General features: G+C 42.1%; 2 protein-coding genes across 3 annotated transcripts; both read right to left on the bottom strand.

Annotated features, from left to right (window-relative positions):
* Positions 1-1,380: 1,380 nt before the first annotated feature.
* prrt2 (proline-rich transmembrane protein 2) lies at positions 1,381-5,560 on the bottom strand. 2 transcript variants are annotated; one of them, XM_041066503.1, is made up of 4 exons: positions 5,272-5,560; positions 4,793-5,094; positions 4,523-4,652; positions 1,381-3,469 (listed from the first exon to the last, which is right to left on the bottom strand). In XM_041066503.1, the coding sequence occupies exons 1-4, from the start codon at positions 5,498-5,500 to the stop codon at positions 3,453-3,455; spliced, it is 678 nt and encodes a 225-aa protein (XP_040922437.1). In that variant the 5' UTR covers positions 5,501-5,560; the 3' UTR covers positions 1,381-3,452. The 2 variants fall into 2 exon arrangements, with proteins under 2 accessions (XP_040922437.1, XP_040922438.1); XM_041066504.1 differs by having other exon boundaries at positions 4,793-5,088.
* A 2,564-nt stretch (positions 5,561-8,124) lies between these two features.
* Positions 8,125-14,557, bottom strand: kif22 (kinesin family member 22). The gene is made up of 13 exons (XM_041066441.1): positions 14,429-14,557; positions 13,943-14,153; positions 13,703-13,830; positions 13,095-13,246; positions 12,670-12,879; positions 11,806-12,202; positions 11,277-11,397; positions 10,730-10,823; positions 10,314-10,494; positions 9,594-9,688; positions 9,075-9,275; positions 8,885-8,944; positions 8,125-8,313 (listed from the first exon to the last, which is right to left on the bottom strand). Exons 2-13 carry the CDS (start codon positions 14,128-14,130, stop codon positions 8,284-8,286), a joined length of 1,857 nt encoding a protein of 618 aa, XP_040922375.1. The 5' UTR covers positions 14,131-14,153; positions 14,429-14,557; the 3' UTR covers positions 8,125-8,283.
* Between the last annotated feature and the right edge of the window lie 180 nt (positions 14,558-14,737).

The raw sequence follows: 14,737 nt of genomic DNA, 5'->3' as shown, positions 1-14,737 counted from the left end.
GGATGTGACTCTGTCTGGTGTAGTGATCCCCTTCTGAGCCGAACAGCACTACAAGCCTACTGTTAAATTAGCTGAGTACAAAGAAAAATACCTTTAGCTGTCAAAATGTTAACAGTGGTGATGGGGAATTTGCTGTTGTCAGATGTTGTGATTTCTGCTACTTTAGTTGTTTTTTCCCCTCTGTGAGCTCAAGTAGTTTCTCATATGAAGGAGACGTTCACATTGCCAGGAGGAAGGACCCCAAATTTGGTGGTCCTCTAACTTGTTCTCTAGTGTGGCCATAAGGTTCATATTTTTGGTTTTAAGTGTAAGGTCTTGACAATTATTGAAATTTGTTACTAACTTTCATATCCCCCTCAGGAAGAACTGTAATAACTAATAAGTGACTTTTTATACTGCACCATCATCAGTTCATTTGCAAGTAGTTTGGTTTAAGACCAAATCCCTGCAAAACTAAAGACATTCCCACCAGCCTTAACTGCACTTTGTGTTTGACCCAGAATGGTGAACATGGCAAACTTTATACCTGCTAAACATCAGCATTTGAACACTATCATTGTGAACGTGTTAACATGCTGCTGTTAGCACTTAGCTTCAAGCACTAGTGTGTCTAAGTGCAGCCTCACAGAGCTGCTAGCGTGGCCATAGACTTTCAGTCTTGTTAGTGTTCAGCATTTATCAGAATAGCGGCTGATTAATTTCCTGTCTCGACTGATCGATTGCCTTCCTCTCTGGTCAGTTGGCAGATGTAGTGCAGAATAAGCTACAATCTAATACAGCCTTTACCACTGTCAGTTTGGATGCAAAAATCTACTATAACAACTATTTACTTTATGACGTTACAAATTTTTTGCCCATTCACTACTGTTAAGAATGCTCATAAACATTAAATCATTAAATGAAAAAAAGCCTGAGCAGACAATGGATTGACTTCTTAAGGGTTAAAAAAAAAAAAAAAAAACTTCAGAGAATATAATGAGCAATATTTTTGCTTTGAATTTGTGGAGGTTTTCATTCTCACGCAGTGTATTTCCTTGGCTCAGGGCCTCTCCCCTCTGCATTTTGCTCTTCCTGCTGTCTCTGCTCCACTGCCTGACGACAGCAGGCACTCTCCATCCCTGCAGCTTACACACTTTCACAGTACACAGAACTACACCCCCCCCCCCCCCATTTTCTCTCTCTCTCTCTCTCTCTCTCTTTTGCTCTCATCTGCTAAACAGCAAAACACAATCTTGACTCAATGGCTTAGCTCTCTGGATATCACTCACTTTTGACACTCATTCTCTCCCACAAAAGCAAAATCTCTTTAATCTCTACTGCTGCTGTGGCTGCTGCTCTTTATCTCAAAACAACACTGAAAGCATTTTACATGCATTGTGTCTTTATTATGAATGTGCTGCAGAAGTATAATATTCCAAGTGCCAGCTTATCTTTGTATTTTTCTTCTATCATCATACATTAATAACATGCCAATAACCACAAAGATTATAGAAGCCCGGTGGTAATACAATGACTGTCAGAGGAGGCTAGCCGACAGTTTCTGTGCCTACGTTAGATCATAACTACTTAATGCTAACTCATATCACCTAGAGAATTATCACAATATTGAGATTTATATCTGCAGAATACATCAACTGTTGATAACAATCAAATTTACATATCAAGTACTAACAAAGGAAGAAAAAAAAAAGCCATATTAACCATGACGGAAAATTAATTAAATTAATTGAAGTCGTGGCATTTCCTGTACATGATTCAAAATCTGGGATACATTAAAATAAGGAGAAATTTATGCATTCTTGATGAATCCTGGTTGTTTTAGATCACAGTGAAAATCACAGGTAGATAAAGATTAGAGGTTAGGTAAGGATACACAGGAGATATAATAATAATAATAATAATAGTTATAAGAATAATATAATAAGACAGATTTTAAAATTACTTCTCCACTGCACTGCTACCACAATGCTACTCATGTCTCTCATCCATAAAACCATGTCTGAACCAGTGTTTTACAAATAATCCACCAAAAGATCAACCTACTGTGATTCACAACAAAATGGGCATATATTAGCATATTATACTCAGTTAAGTAAAAATCAACTATTTTAAGTTTTTCAAGGGGACAAAAAGTGCCACCATCTGTCTGGTTTGAAAGTACAGCTGACTTGTGGATGCAGGTTGAGGCTAGAGCCACAACACTGACTGCAATCACAAGCTATTTAATTTGTTAACCAAATCGCGATGCCCCATATGAATACAATACTACCATCATCTGTCAGCTGCAGCGCGGCACTTGAGGAGCATCACATTACAAATCTTCTTCTGCTTCAAAATGATCTTTTACAAACATTATCAAAAGATAGGTTACAGATAACGTGGCATGATTGGCTTCGCTGTAAAATGAATATTTTAAGTACCTTGCTACAGTGATGGGGTTTTTTTTTGTGAACATGTACCCTTTCCCCAGCTCACAGTGCTCAGTGGTGTTGAGTGGATATATAGTAAAGTTGCAGCAGGGTAAAAACACTTCTGATGTTCCTCTCTACAACAACTATTCTGTGATCAGAGTTGGGTCTTTACAAAGCCAGAAACTTTCCCCACTAATTCTTTTTTTTGGCACATATTTTTCCTTGCAGTGATGACGGTACCTTCTGTGTGAGACTTTCCATAATCCCATCCATTTTAGCACCCATAGCTAGTCCTTGGTAAGCCTCTTTTTCATCCGTTTTTGCCACCCGCGTGCTCACTTCTCGAACACAAGATGTATGGCAGGAGTCATGGGAACCACAGAGGACAGTCTGAAACAAGAGGATGTGCTGTGACTGGAAGTGTTCCTTCTCTGTGAGGGAAACGGATGAATTTCTGCTCTGTGACTGATGCAACACAAAACCCCAGAGCCTCTCCACGTTATCAGGGGGGATTTAACGGCAGGCTGAAACTCTGATGCATCCTGTCGTCAGTGCAGTGAAGGATGGGCTTGGTGGACATTTTGTTGGTACTTGCATGTGGGCGCTGAAGCTGGGAGGCAATGCTTCCTGTTTCACATTCTGTAACCAGCCTCCACTGGTCTCTTTTCTAATCCACCTTGTTTGAGTCATTTCTGCAGGTGGAGATGGGATTCTTGAAGATTCTTTCTCAAGAATCGTTCTGAATGCGTTGACCAGAATACGAAGGGACTGATTAGTCTGACTGCCAACTCCCTTCTCCATCTAACATCAGACTGTTAACTCCCCCCATCCCCCAACCCCGACTCAGAGCAGCTGCATTTGCATATGTTATTTTCTTCCATTAGCAAAAGGGATTTATATAGATTACAGAAATATAAGTAAGCACTGTATATCAGGTGCATATTTGTCACACATCCAGGTAATGACTAGGCGGTAAAGACGGTGGTGCAGGTGCGGGCCAGACGGTCTGTTGCCTTATCCAGTTTCATCCTGGGATGAAACTCAGGTTTTCACATTTACTAAAAAAAGAAAAGGAAGTGTATTAGTTGAAGAGCTATATATTCTGCAACTTCACATGGATGTATACACTTTGACAGACCACAGAGGACAATTACATAATGAGAAAAACAAGGGTTGTCGAGTCCCAGAGCCCTTAAACTCAAGTTGTGCGTACATTTGCTCTTGCAGTCATTAAGTTAATTAGGACATCTCTTGGCTTAATGAGACCCAACAGGCTGCAACTGCGTGCATTCAAAAACAAAGTACAGTTAAGTGTCTTAAGTGAAAAGGCAAAGAATGATTTAACTGACTGACCCTTCATGAATTTAAGTATACAGCACTGCAAAAGACAAATACTATAATCTCTAATAAGTAATAATCACTGATCTGTTATCAGAATCCCTTTATTTGCCAGGTACAATAAGTGTACATATATTTATCTTGTGAGCAAGTCAACAACTCACACACTGACACATTCTTTATGTATACATATGGTACAGGGACAACACATTGTCACAGGGACTTCACATTTTGTACAAGCAAACAGGGCAAGGCGTACAGACAGCGGACTACACATACCACTCTACAGATACACACACAGCAGTCGGAGGCATGCAGTCTGTTACAGCTGGAGACCACCCGTGCAAATATGGAGAAATGTGTGATAAAATGTAGATTTGAGCCTGATGCAAATATTATTAATACGTTCTGATCTTTGCTTAGCGCCGACATAGATCCTAAAAGCTAAAGTGTCGCGGTGTATAAAGACTCGTGCAGGTTTTATAACTAGTGCAATATTGTGCAAACATGGACGGGTAACAATGTCAGTGATTACAGTCAGATTGTGCTAACAGAGCTAAATATATGTTGATGGGATAAACAGTGACAGTAGCAGGTTTTTAGGCCAGGAGGATCAGTGGCAGCAGGGCTACTGCTATAAATCCTTAACTGTCAATTCATTATTCACAGAGAAAATAAAAAGAGGAGTTCAGGGGGAACAGTCAGCTGTGCACAACTACACAGAGGGTAAAAGGGTGAGGTAAAGGTTTAAAGGTCAGATTTGGGACACTCACTGGCCAGGTTGACAATGCAGGCGATGATAATGACCGTCCCTCCTACTAGTGATACCATGGAGAGCATCTTGGCCACACGTCCCAGACGTACAGCACCGTCCAGGTTTCCCTGCTCGAGACTGTTCTTGGACTGAAAGAGAAGATGGAACTGTCCGTTAACTTGGGTTTAGCACAGTTGCATGTTTTTTTTTGTTTTTTTTTTTTAAAGAAAAAAGAAAAGAAAAACGCTCAGTAAACCTGCTTCAGAACAACAAAAGATCCTCTTCTTACCATGATGGAGTAGACAAATCCCACAATGTTTATGGGCCAGACGGGGCAGAAGCAGGCCAGCACAGACAGGAGGAGGTAGTCTTTAACCTTGGTCCGGTCCAAGGGTGGGTTGGTGGCAATGCTGGAGTGGCGAGAGAGCGACGGTCTGGGTGAAAAGGAGGTGTAGCCGATGGAGCCAGCCCTGCTCCCCTTCCTGGTCTTGCCGTGATGAGGGTAAGAGATGGAGTGTTGCCTTCTGGGAGGAGAGGAGATGACTGGAGAGGTGCTCTCTGCAGGCGCTGGGTGTATCCCATTACCTAGACATGAGGGGACAAAAAGGACGGGCAGATGTTTCAAACACTGGAAGAGATGTGTGTGTGTGTGTGCACTCTCCCAGGAGCTCTTTCGTACACTGCAATTTGACTTTCCCTGAGCGAGCTGACTAAGCAGCTGTATGACCCACCAGCTGCATTAATATCAGGTCAAACCCAGTCACTTACTGTTCTTCAGCTTCTCGTTGATGACTATGACTAGCTCTCCTTTGGATTTGCTGCGAGGGGGCCGTGTGCTGACCGGGCTGCTGCTGCTGTGGATGAGATGTTCGCCCATGCCTGGTGGACATGGCACAGAGACGGGGGCTTGGCTCGACAGACAGCCCTCCTGGTCCAGCAGAGATGGCTGTTCCTCCCCCGGCCACATGGCGGGAGCTGGCATCATGTTCACAGCCATGCTGACCGCAAAATAAAGCCTCTGTTTGTGGTCCAGTCCTGTGTGTGCTGCCTCTTTGCGACACCTGGGGACAAGGAAATGGTTTTAACCACATTTATAAAAAGAACCTGCTCTAACCCCTCTGCTTAGGGACTGTACAAAAATAACTTGAGTGGGGAAGGGTTAGAAAATGGGCAGACTAGTGGTAAACTTTTTTTTTTTTACTTATTTGTGTAATGTGTTTCTGGTAACACGGCACCCAAGTGCCCATTAAGACAACAAGCATGTGGACGTGTGTCAGAGCTCACTGGGACCTTGTGCAAGGACATGGCTCAAATACTCTGTTGATATAATGTCCACATAATTAACTAAGGGGCATCAGTTCAGAGTTACAGTTAAAATCAGATGACAGGAAAAAAAAAGACACACAAGAAGTTGGAGAAGTAAAACAATAGATAGATAATAGATATTATAGAACAGAACAGACAATAGATAATAGATATTAAATCAATTTATTAAGAGGCGTGTGGGTGTACTGTAAGATAGATTTTCAAAATTATTGACAAAACTGTTTGGAATTGCACATTTCTGTTGACAGTGTCAATCTGATCGGGTGTCATTAAGAAGAACAGAGGTCTGATCCACAGTAATGATCATCTGTGAAGGCTCTGCTATAGTAGAATCATATTTGGACAGTAACAGTATTCAGGCTGATTCAGTTATCAGCAGATATAAAGAGCACTTCATCCTTTTTACGTCTGCTGATAACTGGTCTGAAGTGGCACAGTAGACCGTAATGGATTCTGGGCTTGCCTACCACAACATCTAACATTCTTTGTTTCTGATGGCAAAATGAGTTGTACTAATTAAGTAGTGTCATGTTATTTTAGAGATATTCCTTTCTTTATTTGAATCCCCATTGGCTGTTACTTAAGCAACAGCCTCTGGGCTTCACAGGAAAAAAGTAGCTACAACAAATTCATGAAATTATATAATTTGCTTCTAATTAAAATAAGATTACATACATGTACACAAACATAAACATAAAAAACGTATGAAATTGAAGGGGTGGGGGGTGGGGGGTGCATTTTATTTCTAAGTCAATGAAAATATCAATAATACTGGGGAGATTCTTAGTTTTCACTTGTTTATTTATGTGAACCCTAAGTTTCCAGCCCACACTCCACAAAATCATTTTCACACAGTCCCTAAACACATTCTGCTTCAGATGCTTTTCAGTTTGGACCCAGGCTCAGTATCACCACAATAAGCCTCTTTACAATCCACTTTGACTTCAGATGACAGCAGATCGTCTCATTTTGTTTTTGATCGCTTGTCATGCTACGGTGGTTTGTAAATAAACGGGCTGAAGGTGAACAGATACAATACAGTCACGGTTCACCGTAAACCAGGCCTCAGATGAGCTCAGAGCTTATTTTCAAATATCAGACTCACTAGCTCAGGTAACAAGAAAAAAAAAGCAGGTCACAATGACATGAGGAGTACAAAGGCATGGCAGATGGAGGCAGGTTCCTTTGAAACGATAGTAGCAGCCGTGGTCTCTGTGCAGGTGTGTACATACCATTATTTAATCATGTGTACACAGGCACAAAATGGCATATGGTGACCGGTTGAACAAAAGATAAAGGACACAGCGGTAAAATGATGGGGACAAAGGAAAAATTCCCCCCTCTTCGTCGGATTGACGAAGAGGGGGAGGGGGGGGGGGGGGCTGCTCATTACTCAGCCTGCTGCTGGTAATTTGAATTCACTGGATGTGAGCTGCTAAATTGCAATGATAAGCAGAAAAACAAACACACAGACAGCTTGCACGTAATGCAACATGCAAGCTGTAAATAAATGATGGGCAATTTCCGAATTAAAAATAAGAAAAAGGTGGCTATGAAGAGAAATCAAACTAACCTTTTTTTTTTTTTTTTTAATCCAGCGCCAGTCTCAACACAGCCGGAGCGTCCGTGGCTTTGGCATCGTGGTAACGTTGATCTCAGGTGGAAAATAACAGCATCAGACACGACCACACATCTCTTCTACATCCAGCGTATTTTCAAACGTGCACGGTTATATAATAATCCGAGAATATCTTATTTCTTTTTAGTTATATGTGAAAGTGCGGCAGAGCTGGTGTAGCGTCTTGCTCCAGCGCGGAGTGCTGGGATGGATGGGGAGTCTCCTGGACGGCAGGGTGGATCAGGGAGGAGGGGTGTGTGTGTGTGTGTGTGTGAGGGAGAGTGAGAGAGAGAGAAATGAAAAGTGAAATCAACCAGACTACGTGCCGTGGGAGAAGGCGAAAGAGGAGGAGGATGTGGGGGAGTGGGGTGGGGTGGGGGGAGTGGTTGCTGGATTATGGCATCCTCCTCTCCTCACCCCTGAACACAACATTCATCCACACTCTCAGCATCTCAGAGTCCGTATCCTCCTGTCTCCGCCTTGCAGAGGACAAGAGTTCACAAATTAGCCCAATTAAGGTTTTCAAACCGGAAATACGCTACCATAAAACACACCCTGAGATGTCCATTCATGACACGAGACACCGTTCGGGGTAGGGGACGTTTGGCCCACATGCGAAGGTGACCATCACATTTGTTTATCATCATGAAGTAAACACTACCGAAGTAAACATTCAATGGCATGTGAGATGTTTATTAAAAACAGTAGTGCGCCATCAGCTGGAGCACAGTTGTAACTACAAAAACATCATAAAATCAAGCAGAAATGACAAATAAAGGCTTCCGAGACACAAATTATATACAAGGTTTGATTTAAAAACAAAAGAAAAAATAAAATCACTTCCCCATGGCACTCAGGATGTTTGCCTGAAAAAAATAAGAGTAAATTAACATTAACACAGAGCAAAAGAAAGATCATCCCTAAAGCAGTATATTAGGCTGATAGTTGACACCCTCCCCAAGTTATGCGTCTGAACCAGTCTACAGCCATGTTTAGCGTCTTTGTGAGACTGTACTGAGGCACAGTACAGCTGTGAGCCAACACGCTGGGGGTCATTAGCTGCAGTCTGAGGTTTAGGATGGGTTTAAACCTGTGCTGTCTGGGTTAACATCACACGATCAGTAAATCCCGCCCCCTGCTGTATCCTTAGAGGCAGCGGTTCAAGCTGCACCTGTGGTTTCAGTCTGAGCCTGGCTGCTGTGTCCCGCAGAAGTCAACTTAGACTCCTGTAGGTTTATTTTAAATCTGCTGCAGATCTAGTTTAACTGAAGTTTGGGTTCAGTATAAGAAATGATTTTATTTTTTATTAACTACTGTGCAAATGTGAACAATGAAAACCCTGCTGCCAGAGAAAAGGTCAGGAACACCGAAATGTACAAACTTTTGCAATGTTAGGCTGCCACCATGGTTGGAAGAAAAATTCAGGACTCAGCTTACCTTCATGAAGGAGGAAAATCTCTTTTCTGTCATACCCTCAACTTTTACCAGATCCTCCAACTGCAATAAACAGAAAAAAAATATGCCTGATGTCACCACAAGTGATGTTAAAACTACATTTAAGACATGGTATGGTTGTGGGGTGTACTACACAATAAAAAGAAAAGCTGAGAACATTTTCTCTATTTACCTTTGGGAAGTGACCGTGGATCTCCCTCCAGCCCAGAATGAGTTTTGCCTTCTTGTCGCCGATCTGCTGCAGACCCTTCAGGTCTTTAAGGGAGCCGGTGTTGAGAACCTGCAGGATTTTCTGCCTGGACTGCTCCAACACAGATGTGTCAAGCTGTGACTCCCAGGCATTCTCCATTAAATTCTCTTTGCCATCTGGAGGCTGAGAGAGAAACAATAAAAACAATTAAAGTAATTACAAAAAAAACAAACAAAAAGCAAAACAAACTAGACTACATTTATAACTGGGATTTTACATAATTACAGAAAATATACAGTACATGAAAATCAATTAACTACTATAACTATAACTGCCAGCATTTATTTGTTCATATTGGCCCGGAAAGGATGTTAATTTTGCAGTGTCTGTCGAGTTAAAAAGCAGACTGAAGCTAATGCACTGTGTCAGCTTGTATCTGATGCTTGCAATTCTGCAGATGTGCCAAGCTAAGCACAGCACAGTCAAAGCTCGGATGCTGACCTCAACCTGGTCTGAAAGCTTCCTCTCTTTCTTCTTGACACAGGTGGACTGTTTTCTGACGACGGCAAGCTGCTGAAGAGGCTGAAGCTGGGACACTGATAGAGAGGAAACCACACATACAGTTAATGTTAAAATCAAATAATACTACAAATTAGAACACAATCTGTTAATAAGGCAAATATTCTCACTGAGGGGGGAAATTTTTAAACCGAAATTTTGCATTGAAACGCTAAAAATTTCATATTTTGAGAAAAACAAAACAGTCTTGCTTCAAAGACAAGACACATGTACCAAGGAAAGTTATCTGGCTCACACTCTGAGCTGCTGAGGGGTGTAAAAATAAGTCCTCCTCATCGTCATTTGATATATTTTTTGGCTCCTATACTGTAGACTGAGCTCTTGTATCATATTGCAGCTCTTCATAAGCTCCAGTGATTCAACATGACAGAATTAGCGAGTGACTACTCTGTAGGGAAGAATGAACAATAAAGGATTACACGACAGGAAAGCAGTTTTCCAAGGTCATTTTTTTTTCCATACAGAACTTTAATTATTCAAGGGCAATTTTAGGACAGTGGCATCTGATATGACCACAGTCTTGTAGTCTATGCTTTCTGTCAGTTAAATTCATACAACTGAAGTTTCAATGAGTGTTATTTTATGGATAAATGGATAAAGAAAAATTCTATGTAATTTCACCAAGTTAACCAAGTAACTGACCTTGCAGGGGTTGGACCACAGCCTGCTTCTTAATGGGCTTTGTGGCATTTGACTGTTTCCTTTGCAAAGGAGCTGTGTTGTTCTTGAAGATGGGCTCCTCTTTGGTGTTGGACTCTTCTCCAGCCAACCGACTGAGTAGAAGGGCCTTGCTCTCAAACTCACGCTGCTTCTCTTTGAGCTCCTGTGGGGAGGGGGTGAAGCAAGGTTGGATATCAAATATCAATGAAGGAGAGCTGATTGATCCATTCAAAGATCCGACTGTATCAGCATTTAGTAAATCACATACAGACAAATTATGATTTGACAAAGGGCTGAACCAGGAGTGGATTTAAATGATCAAAACCTATATTAGAGAAGGGTAGATGTTTTTACCCTTGATCGACAAACTAAGTTTTGATGTAGGTGTGTGTTCTCACCTGGATTTCCTTGCAAGACTGGGCCATGTCCTTGCAGCTCATCATCAGCTTCTCCAGAGCTATTAGTCTGTCCATCACAGATGGTTCTGACGGACTGAAAGAGACACAAAACAAATCAAGAAAAGGCAGACAGACAACTAGAAGGGAAGAGTGTGGTCAGAGGCTCAGAAGTCAAATGGTTGACCAGGCCATGCTGAACAAATACATGTTGACAAGCATCCTAGCCCAGACGGACTTGTACCCATGATAACATATGGCAAGAGAGCAGTGTTCGTCTGTCTCCCAGAGAGATTCCAGTGGGCACAACAGCTGTAGCCAATAGGAGCACTGCAGAGATACTTGTTTTCAGCACAAGCTACAAAATCTTGGCCCATTGGTTTGAGGCTTGTTTAAGTGGCTATAATATGGACAGAGCAGAGGAAATTGAATTTGCTGTTTTGGCTTTGGGCAGATGCAAATGCATTTTCTTCACAGTCAAACATCACAGTTGCTAAGTCTGATTGGCCAGACAAATAATCAATAAGTCTGTCTGTGTGTGTTTTTTAACCTCTGAAAATGTGCAGAGGGTGAGGAACCACCCTGTTCGGTTTTCTTCTCCTCTTTCTGCCTTTTCTTCTGTGGCTCGGTGCCAGACCCGCCCGCCTCCTGGTTCTCTCTGGCCCGCTTCACTGGAGATGAAGGCAGAGGGGAAATTAACAGTTTAGTATTCAGTGCACTGAAGCAACAGTGTTTGTAGGGTTCTCTAGAGTGAAAAGGAATTCAGATGATGACAGTACAGCATCGGTCAGAGCTGCATTGCAGTGCCTGAATTAAAGCCAAGGGAAGAGCAGCACAACGTAACCACCAGAAATACATTTGAGAACTGCAGGTATCAGAAGCAGAAATTAAAAATTTACATTCCTCTTTCCGTGAGACAGCTGGCTGTTTACTCTTAGTCATCCTCCTCTGGGATGTGACGTAGGTGTCCCTGATGGCTGTTAGATCAAATTCAAATACAGCTTCCTTTTCTCTAGTTATTTCATTTCTCTCTACATATACAAGTCCTGAATGAAAAATCTGGTGCTTTTCTCACTCACCTGGCAGCACAGGCACAGCAACAGTTTCTCGGGTAAAGGGCTTGTTCATAATGAGCTTGGATTTAGCGGCAAAGTTGAGCGCACTAAATGTATCAAAGTAGTATTTGTACTCCGGCGCAATATTGGTGATCATGACCGAGTGCGCGGAGCCACCCAAGGAGTCCTGCAGCAGCCGTGTTAGTTTACTGTCTCTGTAAGGCACACGGACAGCAGTGCCAGAGTTAAGAGAGTCCACCACTTTGCTCAGAGTGAAGAGAGACAGGTTGATGGCCCCGCTCTCCTTCAGGCGGATGCCCTGGTTGCCAGTGCGGCGGTTGTCTTCAGAACCAGCCAGGTCTACCAAGTACAGCTTGCCCGTCTGTTGACGGTGGGGCAAAGCACGTTCAGTCCGTACAACCTAGATCATCAAGAAGATTAAGATTTCAGAAAGGGCCGTGACACAGAGGTCAAACGTGACAGAGAAACAGAGGAAGGAGAAGGGAGAAACACAAGGTTAGAAGAGATAAAAGAAGGCAGCAAAAGAAATCTGTTTTATAATAAATTCAGCAAATCACATATTCAGCTCTACCAGATAGGAATTAAGAATGATTAAACAGGACAAAGATAGTAAAGGACAGCAGACACCAGTTTGTATCTCTCTCATAGTGGTCCCAGAAAGCCCAGAAATTGCTAATGGGGGTGTTGCAAGAGAGAATTGATTTAAGCACCAGCTACCAAATCCTGGCCTACTGCTCGGAGGCCACGACCTGTTTAAGATGCTATTTGACTGTCCGCTGGAGACTCACGCAGAGACAAACTCAAAGAAAAACAGAGCAATTCTCAAAGAGAATTATAACAAATAGTCAATGGGATTACATATCAAACCTTGATGAGGAGAATAGCGTGGCTGCGGCTGGAGCGCTGGTTTAGTTTGGTAGAAGCTGTAGTACGATTTAAGCTGGCAGGGACAAAGTGTTTGTCAAAATCTGAGAAGGAGGAGATTGTTGTGTGAGTGAGGCCAGGGATAAAGATGTTCTTGTCCTTGTCCTCTCTGATTGGCAGATCCTGGGAACTTGGCAATAGAAGATCTAGAACCTGAAATAACCAAAGAAGGAATAAAGGACTCCATAAAGTATGTCAAAAATTCAAGAATTCAGTTTTAACTTAAGCACCTAAGGATGATGTACACAGCACAGAAACTAGAGCATAACAACTATAATTAAAACCTACAATTCTACTACCAAATGACAAACAATTTTGAACTACTGGCAATGGATCACACTATACTGTGTACAGTCAATCAATCACACCTTTTCATTGTAAATTTCCAAATAAGACATGCCAATGCTGTAATCCCATCCTTCATTCTCATCCTTTCCTCTGACCAGATTGAAGACCTCATGAACTGCTCGGGGGATCACGCCTGGCTGCTCTGAACTGCCTAACATGGTGTGGGTCTTGCCTGTGGAGGAGTTTACAGAGGAAAAAAAATACCAAGTCAAGTAGGTTTATTGTCATTTCAGCCATATACATAGCATACAGTGAGAGGAAACGTTTCACCGGGAACAACTGGTGATATACACAACTATTAAAACACACTAAAGACAAGACAGATACAGTATAGTGTGCACACACACTATTTCGAACCCCACACATACACACACATTTCGCACATACACAAACACACACATGCACACTGACACACACACTCTAGGACACACATGTACACATAATGTGCAAAAAACAACAGTGACATAAAGCAAACAATGCTAGACAGGGCATGGCTATTAACAGAGCCCTAGTAGACAGCAGTAAAATAAGAGGCCACAGAGATTGCTCAGCAAAACATATAAACTCTAAGTATTGTAACAAGTGAATTCGGAACAAATACAATACATGCATTTCTGCTTTGATATACCTGCTCCTGTTGGCCCATAGGCAAACACACTTGCATTTTGTCCCTTCAGTATGTGTGGTAGAATGGGCTTCACTGATGAGAGGAAAACCTCTTGCTGTGTCGTTTGCTCACCATGAAAAACATCAAAACTGAAACAACAAACACGGCACTCTTAGAATTTAAATTTAATAATTAATGAGAAACGTTAACAACAGGATTATTTAGAAATGAAAAGAGTTCTGCATTGCTGAGGACACATACTGGTATTTCACTGTTTCTGTAGCATTCCTCCAGTTGATTATTTCCAGGTTCTGGGAGTCCAGGCCTCTCACACACGGTCCTTCGCCTTTCTCATCTTGCTTGACCATAAAGGGTCGCAGACGAACAGCTACCCGAACTCTGGAGGTCTTCTTGTTTCCTCCATCTGGTACCGCTACGCGCTGAGCCATGTTTGAACTCCAAAACAAAAGGCCTGGATAACAAGTCAAGTTAGCCACGTATTATTTCCGCTGGCGTTTGCGTGTGAAAAAATTAAAGTTTAACAATACAGATTATCAAACTTGCATAACCTTTCATTAGTCCCCATTTGACTGCAAACAAAACGCTGCAATGCGGAGCCAACCAAGCTAACTTAGCTAGCGCCAAGTCTCGTCAACTCTAGTCTTGCTTCTAACATGAGCGCGTCCGCCCCGCTAAGGTCAGTTACTGCTTCACTTATTTAATTATAAACGTTTCTTTAATACTTACCGATATTATGTATGGTCTCCAAGAACAAAAACCTCTATTATTCTCCAGGTTTCACTTTTAGCAACATCACGAACACCGTCTTTTAACTATAGCTACTGAGCACCCCCAAACATCTAACGGTCCGGAACACTTTTCAAATGAAGAGCATTACCACCGGAAACTGCCATTGACCAATCAGAAGTCGCGTTAACACTGGCGCCTATTTGACGTCTAGCGTCCTTATTTATCAGAACTACTCGTACACCAAATGTAGTTGTCAGTGTCAACATGCTATTTAAACATATATGTACATCTTTTAAAACAAGTAGT

Source organism: Toxotes jaculatrix, chromosome 21 (assembly GCF_017976425.1).
Source record: "Toxotes jaculatrix isolate fToxJac2 chromosome 21, fToxJac2.pri, whole genome shotgun sequence".
Taxonomy (NCBI): Eukaryota; Metazoa; Chordata; class Actinopteri; family Toxotidae; genus Toxotes; species Toxotes jaculatrix.
This window is presented reverse-complemented; position numbering and strand designations above follow the sequence as displayed.